Source organism: Zeus faber, assembly GCF_960531495.2.
Source record: "Zeus faber genome assembly, chromosome: 7".
Taxonomy (NCBI): domain Eukaryota; kingdom Metazoa; phylum Chordata; class Actinopteri; order Zeiformes; family Zeidae; genus Zeus; species Zeus faber.
Window position 1 is genome coordinate 13,254,345 of NC_137203.1, and position 17,749 is coordinate 13,272,093.

Consider the following 17,749-nt stretch of genomic DNA (forward strand, 5'->3'; position numbering starts at 1 on the left):
TGTGTGTGTGTGTGTGTGTGTGTGTGTGTGTGTGTGTGTGCGCGTGTGCGCGCTCTACACGGTAAACAAGTCAAGTCACACTCGCAAAAGAAATAAAAATGGAGCGTGTCAGCCGTGCGACTGAGGACTGCTCGCCGTCGTAACCCGTTTGTCAGTTTGCGTTTTGCATTTTCTTTTTTTTTGGGTGGGTGGGGTGGGTGGGTGGGTGGGGTGGGGGCGTCTGGTCTGGGATCGTCCGCCTCTTTATTTCCACCGCAAGCGCCGAGGGATCCGACGCCATCTGCGTGGAGGTGGAGTCTGCAGGTTTGGGTCCCACTGGCACCTCTCTGCCCTTTGTCGTAAATGCCACGCGCGACGCTTTTCTTTCGTTTTGTTTTTTGTTTGTATTATTATTATTATTTTTTTTTTTTTCGGGTTGTGGGCTGTTGCTATTGAAACGCAGCGCTGAGAACGGGACTGGGGTCGAAAACTTTTCTAGAAGGTGCTGCGCAACATGTCCGCACTGGCGCCGTCTGCTGGCAAGACGAGGGAGCCTGTTCCGTAAGCGCCACTATGCACAGCAGGACGTGTGGTTTGCCCAAATAATATCTCATTCCATATTTGAACTGACAGAAGACATTGGCGTGTAAGCACTTGGCTGCACATTGTTTCATAATATCCAAAACATTAGACTTGATAAACATTACATTTGAAAGATCCCAATGTGACATTCTCAGACTGTTATACGGTTTAATCCTTTTTTACATTTTATTTCTTAAATTCATTGCATTTAGACTGTTAAGGTCAACAGATATCGTCGGACCTTTACTGGAATTTAAAATGGTGTTTTTTGCTTCATAAACCAAATTATTCAACGACACACTTTCTGTCTTTTTTTTTTTTTTTGCAGCTTATAGACGCAATGGAAGACTGTGTTGAAGTCATTCTCCAGGATCAAGGCTCCGGCGGGGTGGTCCCACACAGCACGGACCACCCGGTCCTGTCCGCGGCCGCAGGCGCTCTCCTCGCCGGCCTCTACGGCGTGTGGAGCCTGTTCGCCGTGCCCGGATTCAACAGAATCCCCAAGGGCCTCAAGGTAGACCAGACGGGGCCCGGTTGTCATCCCGCGGTGACGTCACATTGCTCTCCACCTCTCGCAGCCTTCCGACTCTGAATTGTTGCGTGCAGGGCTGGGTGATAGTTGTCAATGGATTATCTGATAAACAATGCCTGGTTGTGCGGATATTTTAACCAAGCAGGTAGAGCTGTGACAAAAATTTGCAATACTTTACTTTAATGTTACCTCAAAGACAACATTTAACTACATCACAACATTGCGATAACGAATATCCCAGGTTACATCTCGTCTCATAACACAATATCCTGATCATATCTATGCATCCCCCAGTCCCAGTTGCATGCTCGTGTAAAATGAAATGAAACCTGCCAGGATTTGGATCACAACTTTCACAGTAATTTTGTTTTGTTTATTTCAGTGCGTAGTTCTAGCAACAAATGTGGGAAATAAAGGAAGAGGGGAGTCTAAATTCACCAAGAACCGCACAAGCTTTGTTCCGGCGGAAGTGACATCGGTCAAGTTTTTTTTTTTTATTTCCATTGGAACTGGGCTTAAAATTGAGTAAATAAGTCACGTAGTGGAAATACTGATGTTATTTAAGTTAACCTTGGCTATGTCAATGAATTGTAAGTGGAAATGATTTTCTTTCGCACTTTGCAAGCGCGACGCAGAGGGGTTTTCAAACTCTCGCTCACGGGAGTTGGTGAACGTCCAGCTGAGGGGACTACCGGCTATCACAGTGGGAAAAACGGAGCCGACGGCCGCTAGAGGGGAGGATCCGACTGTGGAATGGGATGAGGGAGTGGGTGTGAAGCAGTCTTCAGGGAGTTATGAGGGGTCATGCTGGGTCACTGCAGCTAGTCGGTCGATCCATAATATGTTTCATTGTTGATTCACAGTGACTGTGCGTCGACGATTCATGAGCTGTGAATTGAAAGTGACGCATTCAGATAGAGATTTTAATGGAATCGTGTACCAGCCGTTACACTGCGATGCACAATGCAACACGTACCCTGACCGAGCCTCGGGCTTAAAAAGGCTACAGCAGTATACCCGGGGGGGGGGGGGGGGAAGCAAGCAAAGTAAACATTCAAATTTGCTTATTGTTTTTCTCGTTGTTAAAGTCTCTGCGCCATGTTGCTGTAGAGTAATACCGACCGACATAAACACAATTTGTATTGTCAGTGTCCTACACTGACTGTTTTTGCTGTTGTTCAGGTGCCGTATTTACCCTCCAGTCAGAGTCAGACACTGAACATTATGAAGCTGCTTGAGGGACGGACGGGTCGCTTGGCAGATTTGGGATCTGGAGATGGTCGATTGGTCAGTAATGTTTGTTTATTTATTTATTTATTAATTAAAAAAATAAAATTCACAACAAAGCAAAAAAAACACGATTTTGAGAAAGACATTTCCTTTCTCAAAATCTTGTTGTTTTTTTTGTTGTTGTAAATGGCAACATTTAAAAATGCTCAGTTTTGCTTCCCCAGGTGTTTGCGGCCACCGCTGCCGGTTTCCATTGCACCGGCTTTGAGATCAACTCCATCCTACTGGCATATTCCAGGGCGAAGGCTCGCTGGGCTGGAATTCCTTCCAGTCAGGCCACTTTTGTGAACAAAGACTTCTGGAAGGTATGACCGCGAACTTGAAATGACTATTTGCTTTTCAAAAATGTAATCCACCGTTTTACACTTTTTTTGCCCCCCCCCCCCCTCACAGACAGATCTGTCGACATACAACAACGTGACCCTTTTCCTCGCTCCAGGAGTGGTGAGTTTTTTGTTTTTTTTTGTTTTAGTTTTGTGCTCTTTAGCTTATTTGTTGGTTATGAAGGAAGAAATGTGCTCATCAGTTGGATTATTTGTAGCGCTGTCACAATTATTACAGTCGCCCAATCGCAGTTATTTCCGCGTTCGTCTTCCGCCACCATGATCATTTAGTAAAATCGTTAGATTCCAAAATCATGTTTCCATCATCTCCATCGAAAAAGGGATTTTTTTTTAGCCAATGTTAGGAATGGCACAACAAATTGAATGCGATTTGGGTGAGTTTCAGTCGGTTTGAGACAAATTAACTTTCAACACCATTGTTATGTTCCGATGTGAATGTCCAATTTTACTAAACGGCTCTTCTCATGAAGGAAGATGTGTATTATTACACTAATGAGGCTTAAACTTTGACAGTTCCCTAAAAATTGAAAGAACAAATAACAGAAAAGGACTCATCACGGCTACTCAACAGAGACTTCAGCGCTTATCATTTGATGTAGGTTGGTATTTGTTCTGCACCTGACACACCCACCTCTGTTTGGACGACAGATGGAGCTCCTTGGTGATAAGCTGCTCAGAGAGCTTCCCGATGATGCTCGTGTGGTCGCCTGCCGCTTCCCCATCTCAAACTGGCCCCATCGTGTGTCTGCCGGCTCCGGCCTCGACAAGACCTGGGCTTACGACATCCACGCTGTGCGCGCCGGGGCAGGAGCTCTGTAGAGCCAACACAGTCATGACACGCTTACCACACAGTTATTACACAGCTATTACACGGTCATGTTTCTAGACACTCCAGTTGCCACTGGCAACACTAAGCCCCCCCAAAGGCTTTTTCTGAGGACTCTTAAATAAACTGTCAATTTAAAGTTTAAAAAATAAACAAACAAACAAAAAAACAAACAAAACGAAAAACAACGACAACGGCAACGATGAGCTGAGACGTTTTTCGACAAACTAATGGTAAATAGTGCAAAGCACGGTTCGATTTCCCCGCGGACCTTTTCACTCATATTGCGTGCACCCTGGCGGTATCTGGGTGTTGAAGAGCGTTCCGGGGTCCGCAGCACATTCCGGGCATCGCGGTGTAAAATGAGCCGTAATCGTTCCATTAAAAAAAGAAGCGGCATTGTGAAGCGCGCTACCGCCACACGCTGCGCCTCAGAGCAGTCGTTGTGGCTGTCGCCCGGAACAGACAATGAGCGGCTTCATGCCGCGACCCGAGCCGCTTCCAACTCCTTCCACTGAGGATAATTCTACTGCCCACGATCATCTTGTTGTTGGGTCCTCTGGCTCGCGATGTCGTTTGGTGTTGACGGTCTGACGGCTCCTCTCGAGAGAGAGAGACAAACTGTGGAGGGGCTCCAAACGGATCATTTTGTCTCGATATCTCGATTTTTGTCTCCCTGCCTGTTTCGCCTCAACCCCAGATCTTTCTTGCGCATGAATTTGTACATTGTGGCTGTTGACATCTCTCGGCGGTCGATTGTGTGAACAACTGACTTGTGTTTGGGGTTCCGCTGAGAACGCTTCTTTCGTAATCCCGGTTTTATGGAAACATATGAACGCCACACTTACAGCTTTAAAATGCCATTGCATCTCATGAATATAAATACAATATACAGCAGCTTTTAATCATATACAATATATGAGTGTGTATAACAACCACTGCAGTCTTTTACGATCCTACCATCCAGAGAATTGCATATAAAAAAAAAATCGATTTAAAAATCTGTACAGTGAGTTTGTCTTCTTATACATCATATACAGATGACACAGGCCTTGATTGGAAGAACGGGATTCATTTTTAAATCCAAGTGCATCAGCTTGGCTGTCCATCTCCACCTGATGGTGCTAGAGCTTCTGAAAAACGAAACTCAAATGGGGAACCTGAGCAGAATACACAATTGGTTTATCCCCTGCGGTTTTGGCTCGTTGTTTTGGATTGTGTGCATCAGCCTTCAAAATTTGCAATAACCACCATTGTAATGAATCATTGTGATCATAATCAATTGTAAACCACACAAGCATCTTGGTTTATTTTAGATATCATATATATTTTTTTAAGTCACGAGGAAGGAGATGCGCTTCCATCCTTCAACAATATCGTCCAAAGATTTATTGCCTCGTGACCTTTTTCCGATACATCGTAGACAGCCTCGTTGCAGTCAGTGCAACCCACTGTGGATTAAACACAGTGGGGCGAGTTCCAGCAGACTGTGTGACGTCAGGGCGTGACGTCAGGGGGGAGGTGCGAGCCCAGTATAAATGCTCCCAGACGCCGACCAGACCGCATTCTGAGAGCCGGTCCCGTGGCTGTGCGTCATCTAATGGAAATACAGCGGAATACCGGGCAGCAGGAGCAGCAGCAGGAGCAGCAGCAGCAGCAGAACACCACCACCACCACCACCACCACCACCACCACCACCACCGCCCCCGCGATGTGCGAGTCCACGCAGAGGTCGTGCGAGCCCGCGCGCAGGAAGCGGCAGGACGAGCGCGGCGCGCCGCTGGAGATGGCGCGGATCATCACGGACCCGGCGTCTGGACGCTGCTACTGCAGGGGACGCGTCCTGGGGAAGGTACCGATCGATCCGTTCATTCAAATTGGCTAAAGTCTGCATTTTGGGAATTTAAGACAGATCTTGGATGGTGAGGATGATGCGGCCCGTTCACTTTTTATCTTTTATTTATCCCCCCCCCCCCCCCCCCCCCCCCCGGGGTGTTGTTTCATTTTCCAGGGGGGCTTCGCAAAGTGCTACGAGATGACCGACCTCTCCACCAGCAAAGTTTACGCGGCCAAAATCATCCCACACACGCGCGTCTCCAAACCACACCAGCGGGAGAAGGTGAGCGTGCGGCGCCGACTGTGCATGGATCAGCGCACTTATGTGTTTTCCCGCTTTTCTGCGACTGATATCTATTATTAAAAAAAAAAAAAAAAAAATGTTTTAACAGATTGACAGGGAGATCGAGTTGCACAGAGCTCTCCACCACAAACACATAGTGCATTTCTATCACCACTTCGAGGACAAGGAGAACATCTACATTCTGCTGGAGTACTGCAGTAGAAAAGTGAGTACTTTACTTTTATCCGTTTCATTTTACCAGCGATGGCAAAGCCCTCTTTTTCAAATGTGTGCTGCATACAATCATAAAACCATGCATGAAGACATAAACTTTAAATCAAATCTATACACGGCAATTGCTAGTCACAGGCTTGTACTGTAGGGCTCCCACAATTGTACATTTTTGCTCAATATAGGGCAATTCAAAAGTGGCCAGAGTGAGCAACATCTTTTTTTTTTTTCTATATGAATTCTGAAGAAAGGAGTGCACAAGGCAAAATAGGTCAGCTTGGGAACAATGGCACATTCACAATAAACATGCATTATGCAAATATGCCCTTATTTAACCCTTTGCAACCCCTCCGCATACCAACATCTTTCTAATCACTTCTTCCATGTTTTGTCCTGCCGCAGTCTTTAGCCCACATCCTGAAGGCTCGCAAAGTGCTCACTGAACCTGAGGTTCGCTATTACCTGAGGCAGATTGTCTCCGGGCTCAAGTACCTGCACGAACAAGAGATCCTCCACAGAGACCTCAAACTAGGTAAGGACTTATTACGTAGTGATGTCGTAAAGGAGACATTTAGATCTCCAGGTGCTACGAGGTTCCGCTACTTGCTATTATTTTTCAGTTCTCATGGGAAATTGGCAATTTCTCTGCGTTACCCATCCTAGTATCTGACATATCTAGGAGCAGTGGGCTGCCATATAAAGGCGCCCAGAGAGCAGTTAGGGGGTTAAGTGTCTTGCTCAAGGACACATCAGCACGCTACCAGGAAAGAACATTTAGCCATTGTTTCCAGGTTTAAAACATAGTGCTCACCATCCAATACCGTGTAACCCTCACCCCAGGTAACTTCTTCGTAAGTGAGACCATGGAGCTGAAAGTCGGGGACTTTGGTCTCGCTGCCAAGTTGGAGCCGGCGGGAAACAGGAGGAAAACGATTTGTGGCACCCCAAACTACCTGTCGCCAGAGGTGCTCAACAAGCAGGGCCACGGCTGCGAGTCCGACATCTGGGCCCTTGGCTGCGTCATGTGAGTGCACTCCATGGACATGAAATAAGCAAATTAATATTTGAAGAAGCAGTGTTGGGTTGATAAACTGCAGCATGGTGGCTCCCAGCTCACTTCTCCCTGTTCTCATACCTCTTCTTACCCTGCTCCAGGTACACGATGCTGTTGGGCAGACCCCCGTTTGAGACCACCAACCTGAAGGAGACCTACAGGTGTATCAGAGAGGCTCGCTACTCCCTGCCCTCCTCCCTGTCGCCCCAGGCCAAGCAGCTCATCTCCAACCTGCTGGCCAAGACCCCCGAGGACCGACCCCACCTCGACCTCATCCTGAGGCACGACTTCTTCGCGCAGGTTTGACGATATTTCCTTTGTTTGTACGCCGGCTCGGTGGCTCTGTTCATCCGGTTAGGTTTTGGCTTTTCGGTCTCTCCTGAATGTCACCGTGTAGGGAGTACGACTTGGAACGCGCTAACCCACTTTCTTTCCTTCTGCAGGGCTTCAGTCCCGAGCGTCTGCCCCCTAGCTGCTGCCATTCTACACCAGATTTCCATGTCTCCAGTCCTGCCAAAAGCTTCTTCAAGAAGGCTGCGGCCGCGCTATTCGGCGGGAAGCGAGACAAAGTCAAATACTATGAGACCCTGAGTGAGTAGCGCATATCAAATCGATTTGCCTTTATTCCAAATGGCGCTGGACAGTCATTAAAAAAAAAAAAAACGAAAAAAAACTTGCCAAGTTGACTTTGGCTAATGCAAGATTTCATCCCATCTGGAGAGCATTTGAGTAGCAGGCTGCAGGGTTCAAAAGGCCGTACTCTAATTGTACACGTCATTCTTGTCTTGGGCAGATAAGCTCACGAAAGAGGAAGAGGAGATCTACAAACTGCAGCATGAACTGAAGAGAACAGCGATCAGCCACCAGCAGAGCAAACAGCCGACTGAGGTGATTCTAGACATTAACGCACAAAACACATCGGTGCACGGATAGACGCTGCAAATTGATAAGTGTATTCACGAGGGAATCGTACTGATTGCGCAGTAAAAACTCAACACGAGTAAAACGAAATCTGTTCAGCCTCGAAATCCAACATTGCGTAATTGAGTGAGTAATCGCCGTGACGCAGTCGGAAGCAATTCTAACCGTTTGCGTCGTCTAACCCGTTCTGTCGCCCTGTTCCCACCCTAGGATGGAAAGCCGCTTCCGCCATCTGCCAATAAGGTTGTTGCCCCGGCAACGACACAGACACAGACCCAGTCCCCGACGACGCGGGATACGATCCGTCTCATCGTCAGGGGCAGTTTGGGGAGCTGCAGCAGCAGCAGCGAATGTACGTTAGCGGAATCGTCAAGCTCCGTTTGGACCTCTTAACGCATAGTGCCTCTGAGAAGAACTCAGCGATAACTGTTGACAAAATTTGAATTTCCATAATTAGTGGTGATGGCAACGAGATGGCCAGCATATTAAAATTTGTTCGCTTCTGCAGGCTTGGAAGACAACACGACGGGGAGCGTGGCCGAGACTGTTGCCAGTGTTTTCAGAGGATGTATTGAGAACATGCCTAAAGGTGAGCCAGCTTGACTTGACCGACTATTAGATAAGTAATCGGAGTGTCATTTGAATGACTGATTTAGTAATGGTGCCCTTCATCCTTTACAATAAACACCACACCACACTGCTTCCGGGTGGCGCGACTTAAGGCGGTTATTGTAGCTGATGACGTCACGTCCACCGCTTGGACACTCCATTGGAGACGATGGGGATGTTCCGCGGCTCGCCTTAATGTCTTTGCGCGCGTGCTGCAGTGTTCCTGCTCCTGAACGGCAGTTCTAACCCGCCTCCTCTTCCTCCTCCTCCCCGCGCAGCCGAGGACATTCCAAAGGGTTCGGCGAGCAGCGGCCTCCAGTGGGTGACCAAATGGGTGGACTACTCCAACAAGTACGGCTTTGGCTACCAGCTGTCGGATCACACCGTGGGGGTTCTGTTCAACAACGGCACGCACATGAGCCTCCTCCCCGACCGGAAGTACGTAGGAGGCTTTGTGCTTATTCTTTTTTTTTTTTTTTTTTTTTTTTTTTTTCAACATTAGCAAATGGGTCACAACGCCTGAGATTGTGACATTTGAATAAATATATATATTTTTTTCTCTTTTCCGGAAGATGTCTTGGAAGTTGTTTTGTCGTAGAAAAATATTCAGTGCATTAGAATAACTCCCTGTCCACCTGATTTCCCTCACTGTAGTGAATACATTAACTTCAATTGTTCTTTTTTTCTCCTTGACATTTTGAAATTGGGTCCCTCCTATTTTTTTGGGCCATTTTTAAAAGTAATGTGTTTTTGTGCACGCATGTTATCAAAACAGTGCTGAATGGCATTATCTTCCGTACAGGAATACCCATAATCACAATTTTACACAAAACCTATTTCCTCAATGTAAAGGTGAAGTTTTAAAATATCGATGTTTCCCTCCATAGTGGTTTGATTTCAAATGTCGGTTCATCCGCGTGGTTTTGTGACGTACCAGCCCGTTTGTTCCTCTCTAACCGTTCGCCCCTCTGTTCACCCAGGACCATCCATTACTACGCTGAGATGGGCCAGCGCACCGTGTTTCCCACCTGCGAGGTTCCCGAACACTTTGTGGGCCAAGTCACGGTGCTCAAGTACTTCTCCCACTACATGGAGGAGAACCTCATGGATGTGAGTCATCGCCCGTTCTACCTGCCTCTTTGTTCCTCCTCCGCCGACGGTTGCACCAGCACTTGTGAAATTTCGCACCACACTCAATCCAGTGCAAGGCTTTGCGATCGGTCGGGTGGGCTAAGTAAAGTTGTCGCAAAGTTTTTGGTGAACACAACGCCTTTAGTGGAGTCGATCTCTCAAGGCTTTGACTGAAGTAATAGTGTAATTATTTTCCCTTGTTATGTTTGTTTTACTGTTTGTAGTTGGCGAGTTGCCTAGCTTCCTAACCAATACATAGCTTTAACACCGGCACCACCCAGCTCACAAAGGCATGCAAAGGCATGAGGGTATTGAGGAATGTTTTACATCTGCGCTCTTTGTTTTTGTTTTTCTTGCTGCTAATCCTGACGTGGTTGTTCTTCTGCCTGCTCAGGGCGGGGATCTCCTCAGCATGACAGACACACACATGCCCAGACTCTACCTGCTGCAGTGGCTCAAGTCTGACCGCGCCCTCATGATGCTCTTCAACGACGGCACCTTTCAGGTAAACACACGTTTCGCCCGAGAACAAAAAAAACAACAAACGGTCGCACGGCAGCAGTTGCCAGACACGGAAAACGTACCGTTCGTCCGATTCTCAGGGTAGAAAATAACCGGGCCGCATGACGTCTCTCCCCGCGCAGGTGAACTTTTACCACGACCACACCAAGATCATCCTGTGCTGCCAAAGGGACGAGTACATTCTGACGTACATCAACGAGGAGCGCGTCTCTACCACCTTCAAGCTGAGCTCGCTGCTCACGTCCGGCTGCCCCCAGGACCTGAGGGAGCGCATGGAGTACTCGCTCAACATGCTGCTGCAGAGGTGCAGCTAAACCGGGACACGGACCTCGGAGAAAACGTGCAAAAATCTCGCCGACGCAATGGAACCATGAATGCGACTGAAACACCGGGAGGACGTTTGGGGATTGTGGAGCTGCGCAAGACCGCCAGCCCCGACCCTCTACTACCGAGGGGCGCAGAAGAAAATCAAAAATAATCCACGAAATGAAAATATGTGTGTTGCACAAAAAAAGGTAGAAGGGCTGATGTGTATGTAGATTTATTTATTTTTTTTTTAGGAGGAGGAAAGAATGAGAATCGGATGTGTTGGCAAAATGGTATGTAGGTACGAATGGAAACGCACACACATATATATCTATATATATATTTTTTTTTTTTTGCGTGGGGCAAGGATGAGGATGGACGCATGGCAAGACACGAGAATCACTGGGCAGGAACCAGCCATCTTGTTGATAACGTTGTTGACCCTGCTGTTGTCTGTAGAGTAAACCCATACATGGCCGTCGCTCGGGATCGAGTCGGAGCGCGGCTTCAGAATATTGTAAATGATGTATTCTGTGTGCACAGCCAGCTCTGCAGTGCGGAGAACCAGGCAAAACCTTCAGTGTGTGTGTGTGTGTGTGTGTGTGTGTGTGTGTGTGTGTGTGTGTGTGTGTGTGTGTGTGTGTGTGTGTGTGTGTGTGTGTGTGTGTGGAGGTTTACAGGAGGTCACGTCACACTAACTTTAAAACTGTGATTTATTCTCTTGATGGACTCAGTCAGCCGAGAAAGAAATCAAATGAGAACTGAGATGGGAGGGAAGAGAACGTACTACAGATCCTGAAAGGATCCATTTCAGAGCCAGTATCACCTTGGTGGGGAAAATGTCGTAAATAACTTATTGTGTACAAAGTGCAGTATTTATTTATTTAATAAAATTTTAAAAAAATATATTGTTTTGAAGAAATGCTGTTGAGTTTGTCTTTCTGTGGCGCCGACGTGCAAATAATCGTAATCATAACATGATAATAACATCACTAATCGTAGGGAGCTCTCAGGTCACGAGATTCTACATTTACACACTGAACACAATTGCTGGGATTTTCCTTGAACGTTTTTGGGAAACAAAGCTTCTGCCGCCGCCTCAGTAGCAACGTCGCAACATCTTCTCAAAACAAATGCACGTAACTGAGGCTTGATTCCTATTTTAACGTAAGTTTGCGGGGAAAGGGTTGAGTTTGTACAAGTACTCGGGCGGTTGTTAGTACGCAAGTCACTGCGAAAGTTCTTGAGAAACAGGAATTCGCCTGGTGTGAAACGAATGTTCTTTTCGGACGCAGGTTTTTACGTGAGCGATCTTCCCATTACGAAGTACAATTTTCTCACGCCAAAGATAATACGGAAGTACTTTTCCATGACCTTCCCCCGGTTATCACTGAGATTTCTCATTTGGCGATAAAAGCAGAATGCGGAAGCCCGGGCGACCTTGGTTTTTAGAATCCAAGGCCATGCACGACATTGCTCTGCAGACCAACTTGGTTAATGAGCAGAGAAGCAAAAATTTCAAAGGCTCAGCCATGAATGGAAAGACTTGTTAGGGAGACAAAGGGAAGTGGGCAGGCGTCGAGATAGACACCTTTAAAAGATAAAAACTTCGGAACACTATTTGACTCTGACTTAGTGCGTGAGAGATCTGGTGCTTGAGAAAGAGTGTCGCCATGGAAACCAGTCGCTGCTCAATAGTGATTTTCAGAAATCAATGGACATTGCGCAAAAGATGACATCATCTATGATCTCTTGTGAAAGCAGATTTCGCGTATTTTTTGTTTTTACTGCGTCTTAATTTCCCAATGTTCAGATCAATAACCCTCTCGTTAATGTGTATTGTGTCGTTTCCAGGGACGGACAGTAACTCATACAATAAATAACCAGTAAATTGTAAATTTTATAGCTCTACAAAATACCATGAGCTCTGTGCACAGCATCTTCCAGCGTTCAGTGCCCGTTTAATCAGAGGTCTCGATGTAAAGGCCACCGTTGAATTCCGTCAAGGTATTCACTCCGAATATCTTTGCTCTTAGAGTTAAATAATGAACACCTCATGCATAAACATGGTGGCAGCGAGAGAACAGGAAGTGCGAGGAGAAGGAGTAGGAATTATTCATGCCCCCACCGGCAGCCCCCTGCTCGTATGCTCCATAATAACGGCCTCTGGAGTGGAGGCTTTAGTCAGACGGGCAGAAATAGATTCCAACGGTGACGTTTACTTTTCGCCGGGCTGCCAAGACAATCCCACACTCGAGCCTTGCCGTCAAACCTAAAACATACACTTTTTTTTTTCCCCCCCCAGATGGCCATAACTTTATTAATTCAAACGGATAAGTGACATTATCCAGTGTCGTCCTAACGGCTTTCGAGCTCAGCACCCACTCTGCGAAAGCAGGACAGAGGGTGACAGCATGTGAGGAACCGCCGCAGAATAATGCACATAGCAAATAAAAGATGTTGAAATGGCCCAAGGCGGTGTGTGCGTGGCGTAGAGTTCAGTGTGCGGTCTCCTCCCCTTGGCAGCAAAAGGGAGCGGCAGTGCCCATTTGTGTGCAGAATTCATCTTGGCAGAGAGCGTGAGTGACTATACTACCAAGTATATACTATAGTGCAGTGCAGCGCACATACACAGGAAGGAAGAGGCAGAGTGAGAGTGTGAGTGGAAATGACTGTGAGCAATGTAGGAGAGGGCGTGATGAAATGGAATTTGGAGCCTGGAACCAATTGTATTATTGCTATGCACTGTTGCTGTATACCTTATGTACTCTGCTTTAGCACAACAATTTGGATTCGTTAGTTTACACAGTGAGCTGTGCTACCCCCCGTTAACCTCTGTTTATATGTGTGCTTATATCTTATCTTATATCTTACCTTGAACACTCAGATTGGTCAATAGACGTTCGGCCATCAGCAGTCAGTTATTTCTTAGTGACAGCTGATCTGTTAATAATGACCACTGTCATAGGCAACCGGTTCTTCCCCTGGATTGCCGTCCCTTGCGTCACACGGTGTTATAGCAATGTTGTTATGGACAATTCTTCTTCAACTAGGCATAGCCAGTTATAAAATAATTTCAATCATTTTTCGTCTCAATGTATTCATTCATTCATTGAGTAGGTAGCCATGCAATAAGCGCGATAATTTGCTGCCAGCCGGTTATTATCGCAAAACGTCTTTCAGAGTTAAACAGGTGATACCTGATCGCCCTATGGCCGCTGGCTGAACATTGCCCCTCACTTACCTTATCTTATCTTAATTTGTGGTGTTTCGATGACTGCACCGTCTTTGCAAAAAAAAAAAAAGGAATCCAGGAGGATAACCTTCAGATCACTGACATTAAAGCACAGAGGAACAAGTACAGCTCCCTGCTGCACAGTGTGCCTCAACCCAATGTTCCCTCCGCATGAAGAGTGGTTCTGACCCCGGTCTAGGAAGAACTCCTTTCTTAACCCACACAGTATGAATAGGTACAACACAAACACTGGTGCAGTTCTACAGTTTGCACCATCACCTGGTGTGGTGGGTGTTTTCTCTCAAAGACACAAGCCTCGACCTCCACAAGACACAAGTAGATATTCTTGTGTGTCAAATGAGCGGATGAATTGAATTAAGTTGAATAAATTCCTGCTTTTTATTAACCGTATAAAACATATAATGGGTGAGAAGATTACCCAGATGATTGTTTTCTTGTGTTGTTTTTCAACCAAAAAATATTGAAATCATCTAAAATTCCAGACACTCATCTAAGGTGTTTTTTAATGGCGTGAACTCATTTTTTCCTCAAATAGTTTGATGATATAATAATTTATTAAATCATATGTACAAACGTATATTCAAAAATAAAGGCCATTTTCAGCGTAGATAGATCCTGAAAATGTAACGACGGCACGCTGCCCCTGGCCGCAGAGCAGTCCCCCCTCATCCGCTCACCAATACATCTTGAAGTGTTTCTGTATTAACACTGTTGTTCCGTATTCCATCAGCTGTGAAAGACGCTGAGAAGCTGTGTGCACGCAGGCGAGCTTAGCTCTGGAATGAGCCTAATCTACAGTGACGAATGGGATCTTTCTACCTCAGCTGCTTTCATAAAGTTCCGGCCAAAGGCAAAAACATGGGGGTCGACGTGGCTTTGGAGGAGTGAGAGCTGATGCATCCATTAGTCAATAAATATTCAGTATCCATAATACGTGTTTACACCCAGGCAGGCTTAGTGGTGATTATAGGGCCTTTGTAAATCAAAATGTCAGCGCTTTGTCTCCTCCTATCATATATGGAGGACAAGTCAGAATCACCAAAATGATGCTGCTATCATCTGCATTACACAGGAACAATGCAAAAAGAAAATAGCTCTAGTTTGAGTCACAAAAGTTCTTCCTGAATTTGCATATTATGCATGCGTGTGTGTGTGTGTGCGTGTGTGTGTGTGTGTGTGTGTGTGTGTGTGGGTATGTGTGTGTGGGTATGTGTGTATGCATGTGTGTGTATGCTCACTTCCCTACATGGCTGATTTCCTCTCACTTATTTCAAAAAATGAGTCATCATATGTGCCAAAGTAGCCACTCTATGTGTGTGACGTTATTGTTCCCGGTTCTCATTACTGTAATTTTATACAATCAGGATTTGTAAAGGTTTGCGCCGACGTCCCCACCCGGTCCGAAAATAGAAAGGGTTTCTTAGATCTCTACGAGCGGCAGCTTTACTCATGTGATCTAAAACCGACTGAGTTGCCTGTGTTTAGCCATAAATAGTATTTTGGCAGGGAAGGGTAAAGATGCTTGAAAACAATAACTTCACCTGAGGCCAAGCTGGTCATCGGCATCAGAGAAATCCAAATAGCTTAAAAAATAACATCCAACTTGAAGCCATTGGTTTGTCACCACCGGTGAGTCACCAGGGCTGTAATAGCCGTGGCATACTTCATTTAGTTCTCAATTTTGTACAATAAATAAAGCCACCTGAGTCATCAAAGTTTGCATCGGAAGGGAAATATTTGATTTGTTTGTTTTTCTCAGAGCTTTGGGTTTCACGCATTTCAAGATGCGCTTACTCCGATTATTAAAAAAAATCATGAGAAAAAAAAAACCCAATGAGTGAGACCTTTTTTAAACGGCAAAAGTCAACTTGCGGTTTAATGGTTGGAACAGCACAACAGTCGTTTACAGTACGTCAGAGAGTCCCAAAAGCTGAAAGCTGTTGTGGAAAATTCTCCCCAGGCCGATTAGTAGATTCACTGATGGAGGCTGATTTGAAAAAAAATGGCCTAAGGAGCACTTTTTTTTTTTTTTTTTTTTTTTGTGCTCCAGCGTGCGTGCGGATTGTCTTTGGGCTTTTTTCCTCATCTCACATCCTCTGCCTCAGTGATGTCAACGGCTGAGTGTGACTTCCCCGAAGTGGGGCGACGTCCTGTAAAATAAACATCGCATGATTACATTGACCGTCTTTTCCATAAACCTCGAGGACCGACGAAGAGCCCACGCGCACACACACACACACACACACACACACACACACACACACACAAACACACACACACACACACACACGCTCGCGCACAAGGGTTGTCGTAAAAGCTCTAAAGCAACGTTGTTATTGTTGTAAATTATAACGTGTATGACTGGAAAGAGGCCTGGTGTGTTCCTGGAGAACTGGAAGGGTGAGCGGGGTCAACGGGGCCAGGCTGTGAGGAGGGATTTGCAGGCTTGAATTCTTACCGTCCTATCTCTGAAAAAAAGTGGAGAAAGCAATCAGAAACACTTCCCTCCCTCATGGCAGGGATACACCGAAACACTTTCAATAGACAGACAGCACACATTTTAAAGACGCGTTATTTTGGGGGTTTTTTCGATCCCAGTAGTTCATGCGCTACAAGATTTTGAAAGGACGGCGATCACGGGGGACCGCGCACCTTGGGATTGGAGAACACATTGCAGGAGACTAAAGATAGATTCAAGTCCCAGACAAGCGTGTCTCGAATGACGCAAAAAGACGCCCTCATGACTCTCCTAAGAAGCTCTAAAATCTTACAGAAAATCCTTGAGTGTGTTCCAGGCACTGGAACACTCGGGGGCGGGGCCTCATCTAGGTCAAGATTAAATAATCCGACTGAGATGAATCCAGAATTTAGAAATTATTTTTCGTTGCTTAATTTAGATTAGTATTAGAGTTCTAGACTAGGAAGTCCTGGACTGAGGTCATTGAGGACTGGTCAGCTACCTCTGTCCGGTCTCGGTGCCGGTCTTACTCCAGATAATCCATGTTGTCTGTTGTCAAGGTCGACCTGGAGGCTATCCGAGGATAAACCTGCTTCGGCCGGGTTTAATTTAAGCCTTCACTTAGACCTAGATTCGCTCTGATCTTCCTTCTGGAAATCAGGTTTTTTTTTTAAACCAGGACCAGGTCAAGTCTGAGACGATTTTAAATCTCAATTTTTAGTCCAGATTAAAAGTGTGATTTAGTCTAAGAATAGACCCCCGCCCCCGGGATCAATAAAGTGTTATTTTATCTTATTAGCATTGCAGGCCATCAGCGCCGCCATTCGAAAGGGTTTTTTGGAAGGTAGTCAAGGCTGCACTGCAGTGATTATAGGAATGATCTCGGTTTACAGATTGCACCAGCGGTCCCTTTGAAACAGCTACAGCAAAGTGAAGATATAGTTCCGAGTTAATGGGTTCCATCAGCATGGGAGGGTTTTTTTTTTTTGTGTTTTTTTTCATGGTTACTTTTTGAAGATTATCTAGAATTGCTACCCCCTCCTCCCCCTCCACCCCCTCCCCACAGTAACGCCTTTATAGGACGATTCCAACAATTCCAAACCGCGCATAGATCAAAAACGAGCGCAGAGCGTCCTATCTTATTTCGGCTCTCGGGATCACCCCATCGGCCAAGATTCACTTCAGTCTGTAATTCAAAGACGCGGACACGAGCTTTCAAACACGTCTCTTGGAAAAAAAACAAGGAACTTAAGGAAAAGGGTCACGAGGACAATAGATTGGGAATTAAATGTCTAAATGTAAATGTAGAAAGATAGATGTGTGGATGGATAGACAGACAGATAGATAGATAGACAGACGGACAGACGGACAGATAGATAGATAGATAGACAGACATGCTTGTGGTTTAGGTGATTAAATGTGGAAAGCGACCATTAAGCAAGGATGGGTGAAGCATGCTGAATGCTTAAATACACCCCACTACCTCCCTCTCCCTCTCTCTCTCTCTCTCTCGCTCTCTCTCTCTCTCTCTCCCTCTCTCTCCCTCTCTCTCGCTCGCTCGCTCTCCCTTCCAGAGGACGAAACCCCAG

The 17,749-nt window shown here is 46.0% G+C and overlaps 2 protein-coding genes across 4 annotated transcripts; both read left to right on the forward strand.

The window, feature by feature from the left end:
• Window positions 1–219: 219 nt before the first annotated feature.
• Window positions 220–4,520, forward strand: LOC307233161 (adenine nucleotide translocase lysine N-methyltransferase). Of its 3 annotated transcripts, none has more exons than XM_080004381.1 (6): window positions 220–303; window positions 890–1,075; window positions 2,243–2,380; window positions 2,548–2,688; window positions 2,777–2,827; window positions 3,376–4,520. In XM_080004381.1, exons 2-6 carry the CDS (start codon window positions 902–904, stop codon window positions 3,544–3,546), a joined length of 675 nt encoding a protein of 224 aa, XP_079860507.1. In that variant the 5' UTR covers window positions 220–303; window positions 890–901; the 3' UTR covers window positions 3,547–4,520. The 3 variants fall into 3 exon arrangements, with proteins under 3 accessions (XP_079860507.1, XP_079860509.1, XP_079860508.1); XM_080004383.1 differs by having other exon boundaries at window positions 2,276–2,380; XM_080004382.1 differs by lacking the exon at window positions 220–303 and adding an exon at window positions 319–540.
• A 618-nt stretch (window positions 4,521–5,138) lies between these two features.
• plk2b (polo-like kinase 2b) lies at window positions 5,139–11,341 on the forward strand. Its single transcript, XM_080004135.1, has 14 exons — window positions 5,139–5,405; window positions 5,565–5,672; window positions 5,782–5,898; window positions 6,306–6,435; window positions 6,744–6,927; window positions 7,059–7,257; window positions 7,401–7,548; window positions 7,751–7,845; window positions 8,089–8,230; window positions 8,387–8,467; window positions 8,766–8,925; window positions 9,468–9,597; window positions 10,013–10,123; window positions 10,263–11,341. The coding sequence occupies exons 1-14, from the start codon at window positions 5,154–5,156 to the stop codon at window positions 10,452–10,454; spliced, it is 2,049 nt and encodes a 682-aa protein (XP_079860261.1). The 5' UTR covers window positions 5,139–5,153; the 3' UTR covers window positions 10,455–11,341.
• Window positions 11,342–17,749: the final 6,408 nt, after the last annotated feature.

Bases quoted from the DNA above. Each gene is read 5' to 3' on its own strand.
- LOC307233161 (XM_080004381.1), top strand. From the start codon at position 902: ATGGAAGACTGTGTTGAAGTCATTCTCCAGGATCAAGGCTCCGGCGGG. The intron at 1,076-2,242 runs GTAGACCAGACG...TTGTATTGTCAG, and splicing joins GAATCCCCAAGGGCCTCAAG to TGTCCTACACTGACTGTTTT. The intron at 2,689-2,776 runs GTATGACCGCGA...CCCCCCTCACAG, and splicing joins TGAACAAAGACTTCTGGAAG to ACAGATCTGTCGACATACAA.
- plk2b (XM_080004135.1), top strand. From the start codon at position 5,154: ATGGAAATACAGCGGAATACCGGGCAGCAGGAGCAGCAGCAGGAGCAG. The intron at 5,406-5,564 runs GTACCGATCGAT...TTCATTTTCCAG, and splicing joins GGGGACGCGTCCTGGGGAAG to GGGGGCTTCGCAAAGTGCTA. The intron at 7,549-7,750 runs GTGAGTAGCGCA...TGTCTTGGGCAG, and splicing joins CAAATACTATGAGACCCTGA to ATAAGCTCACGAAAGAGGAA.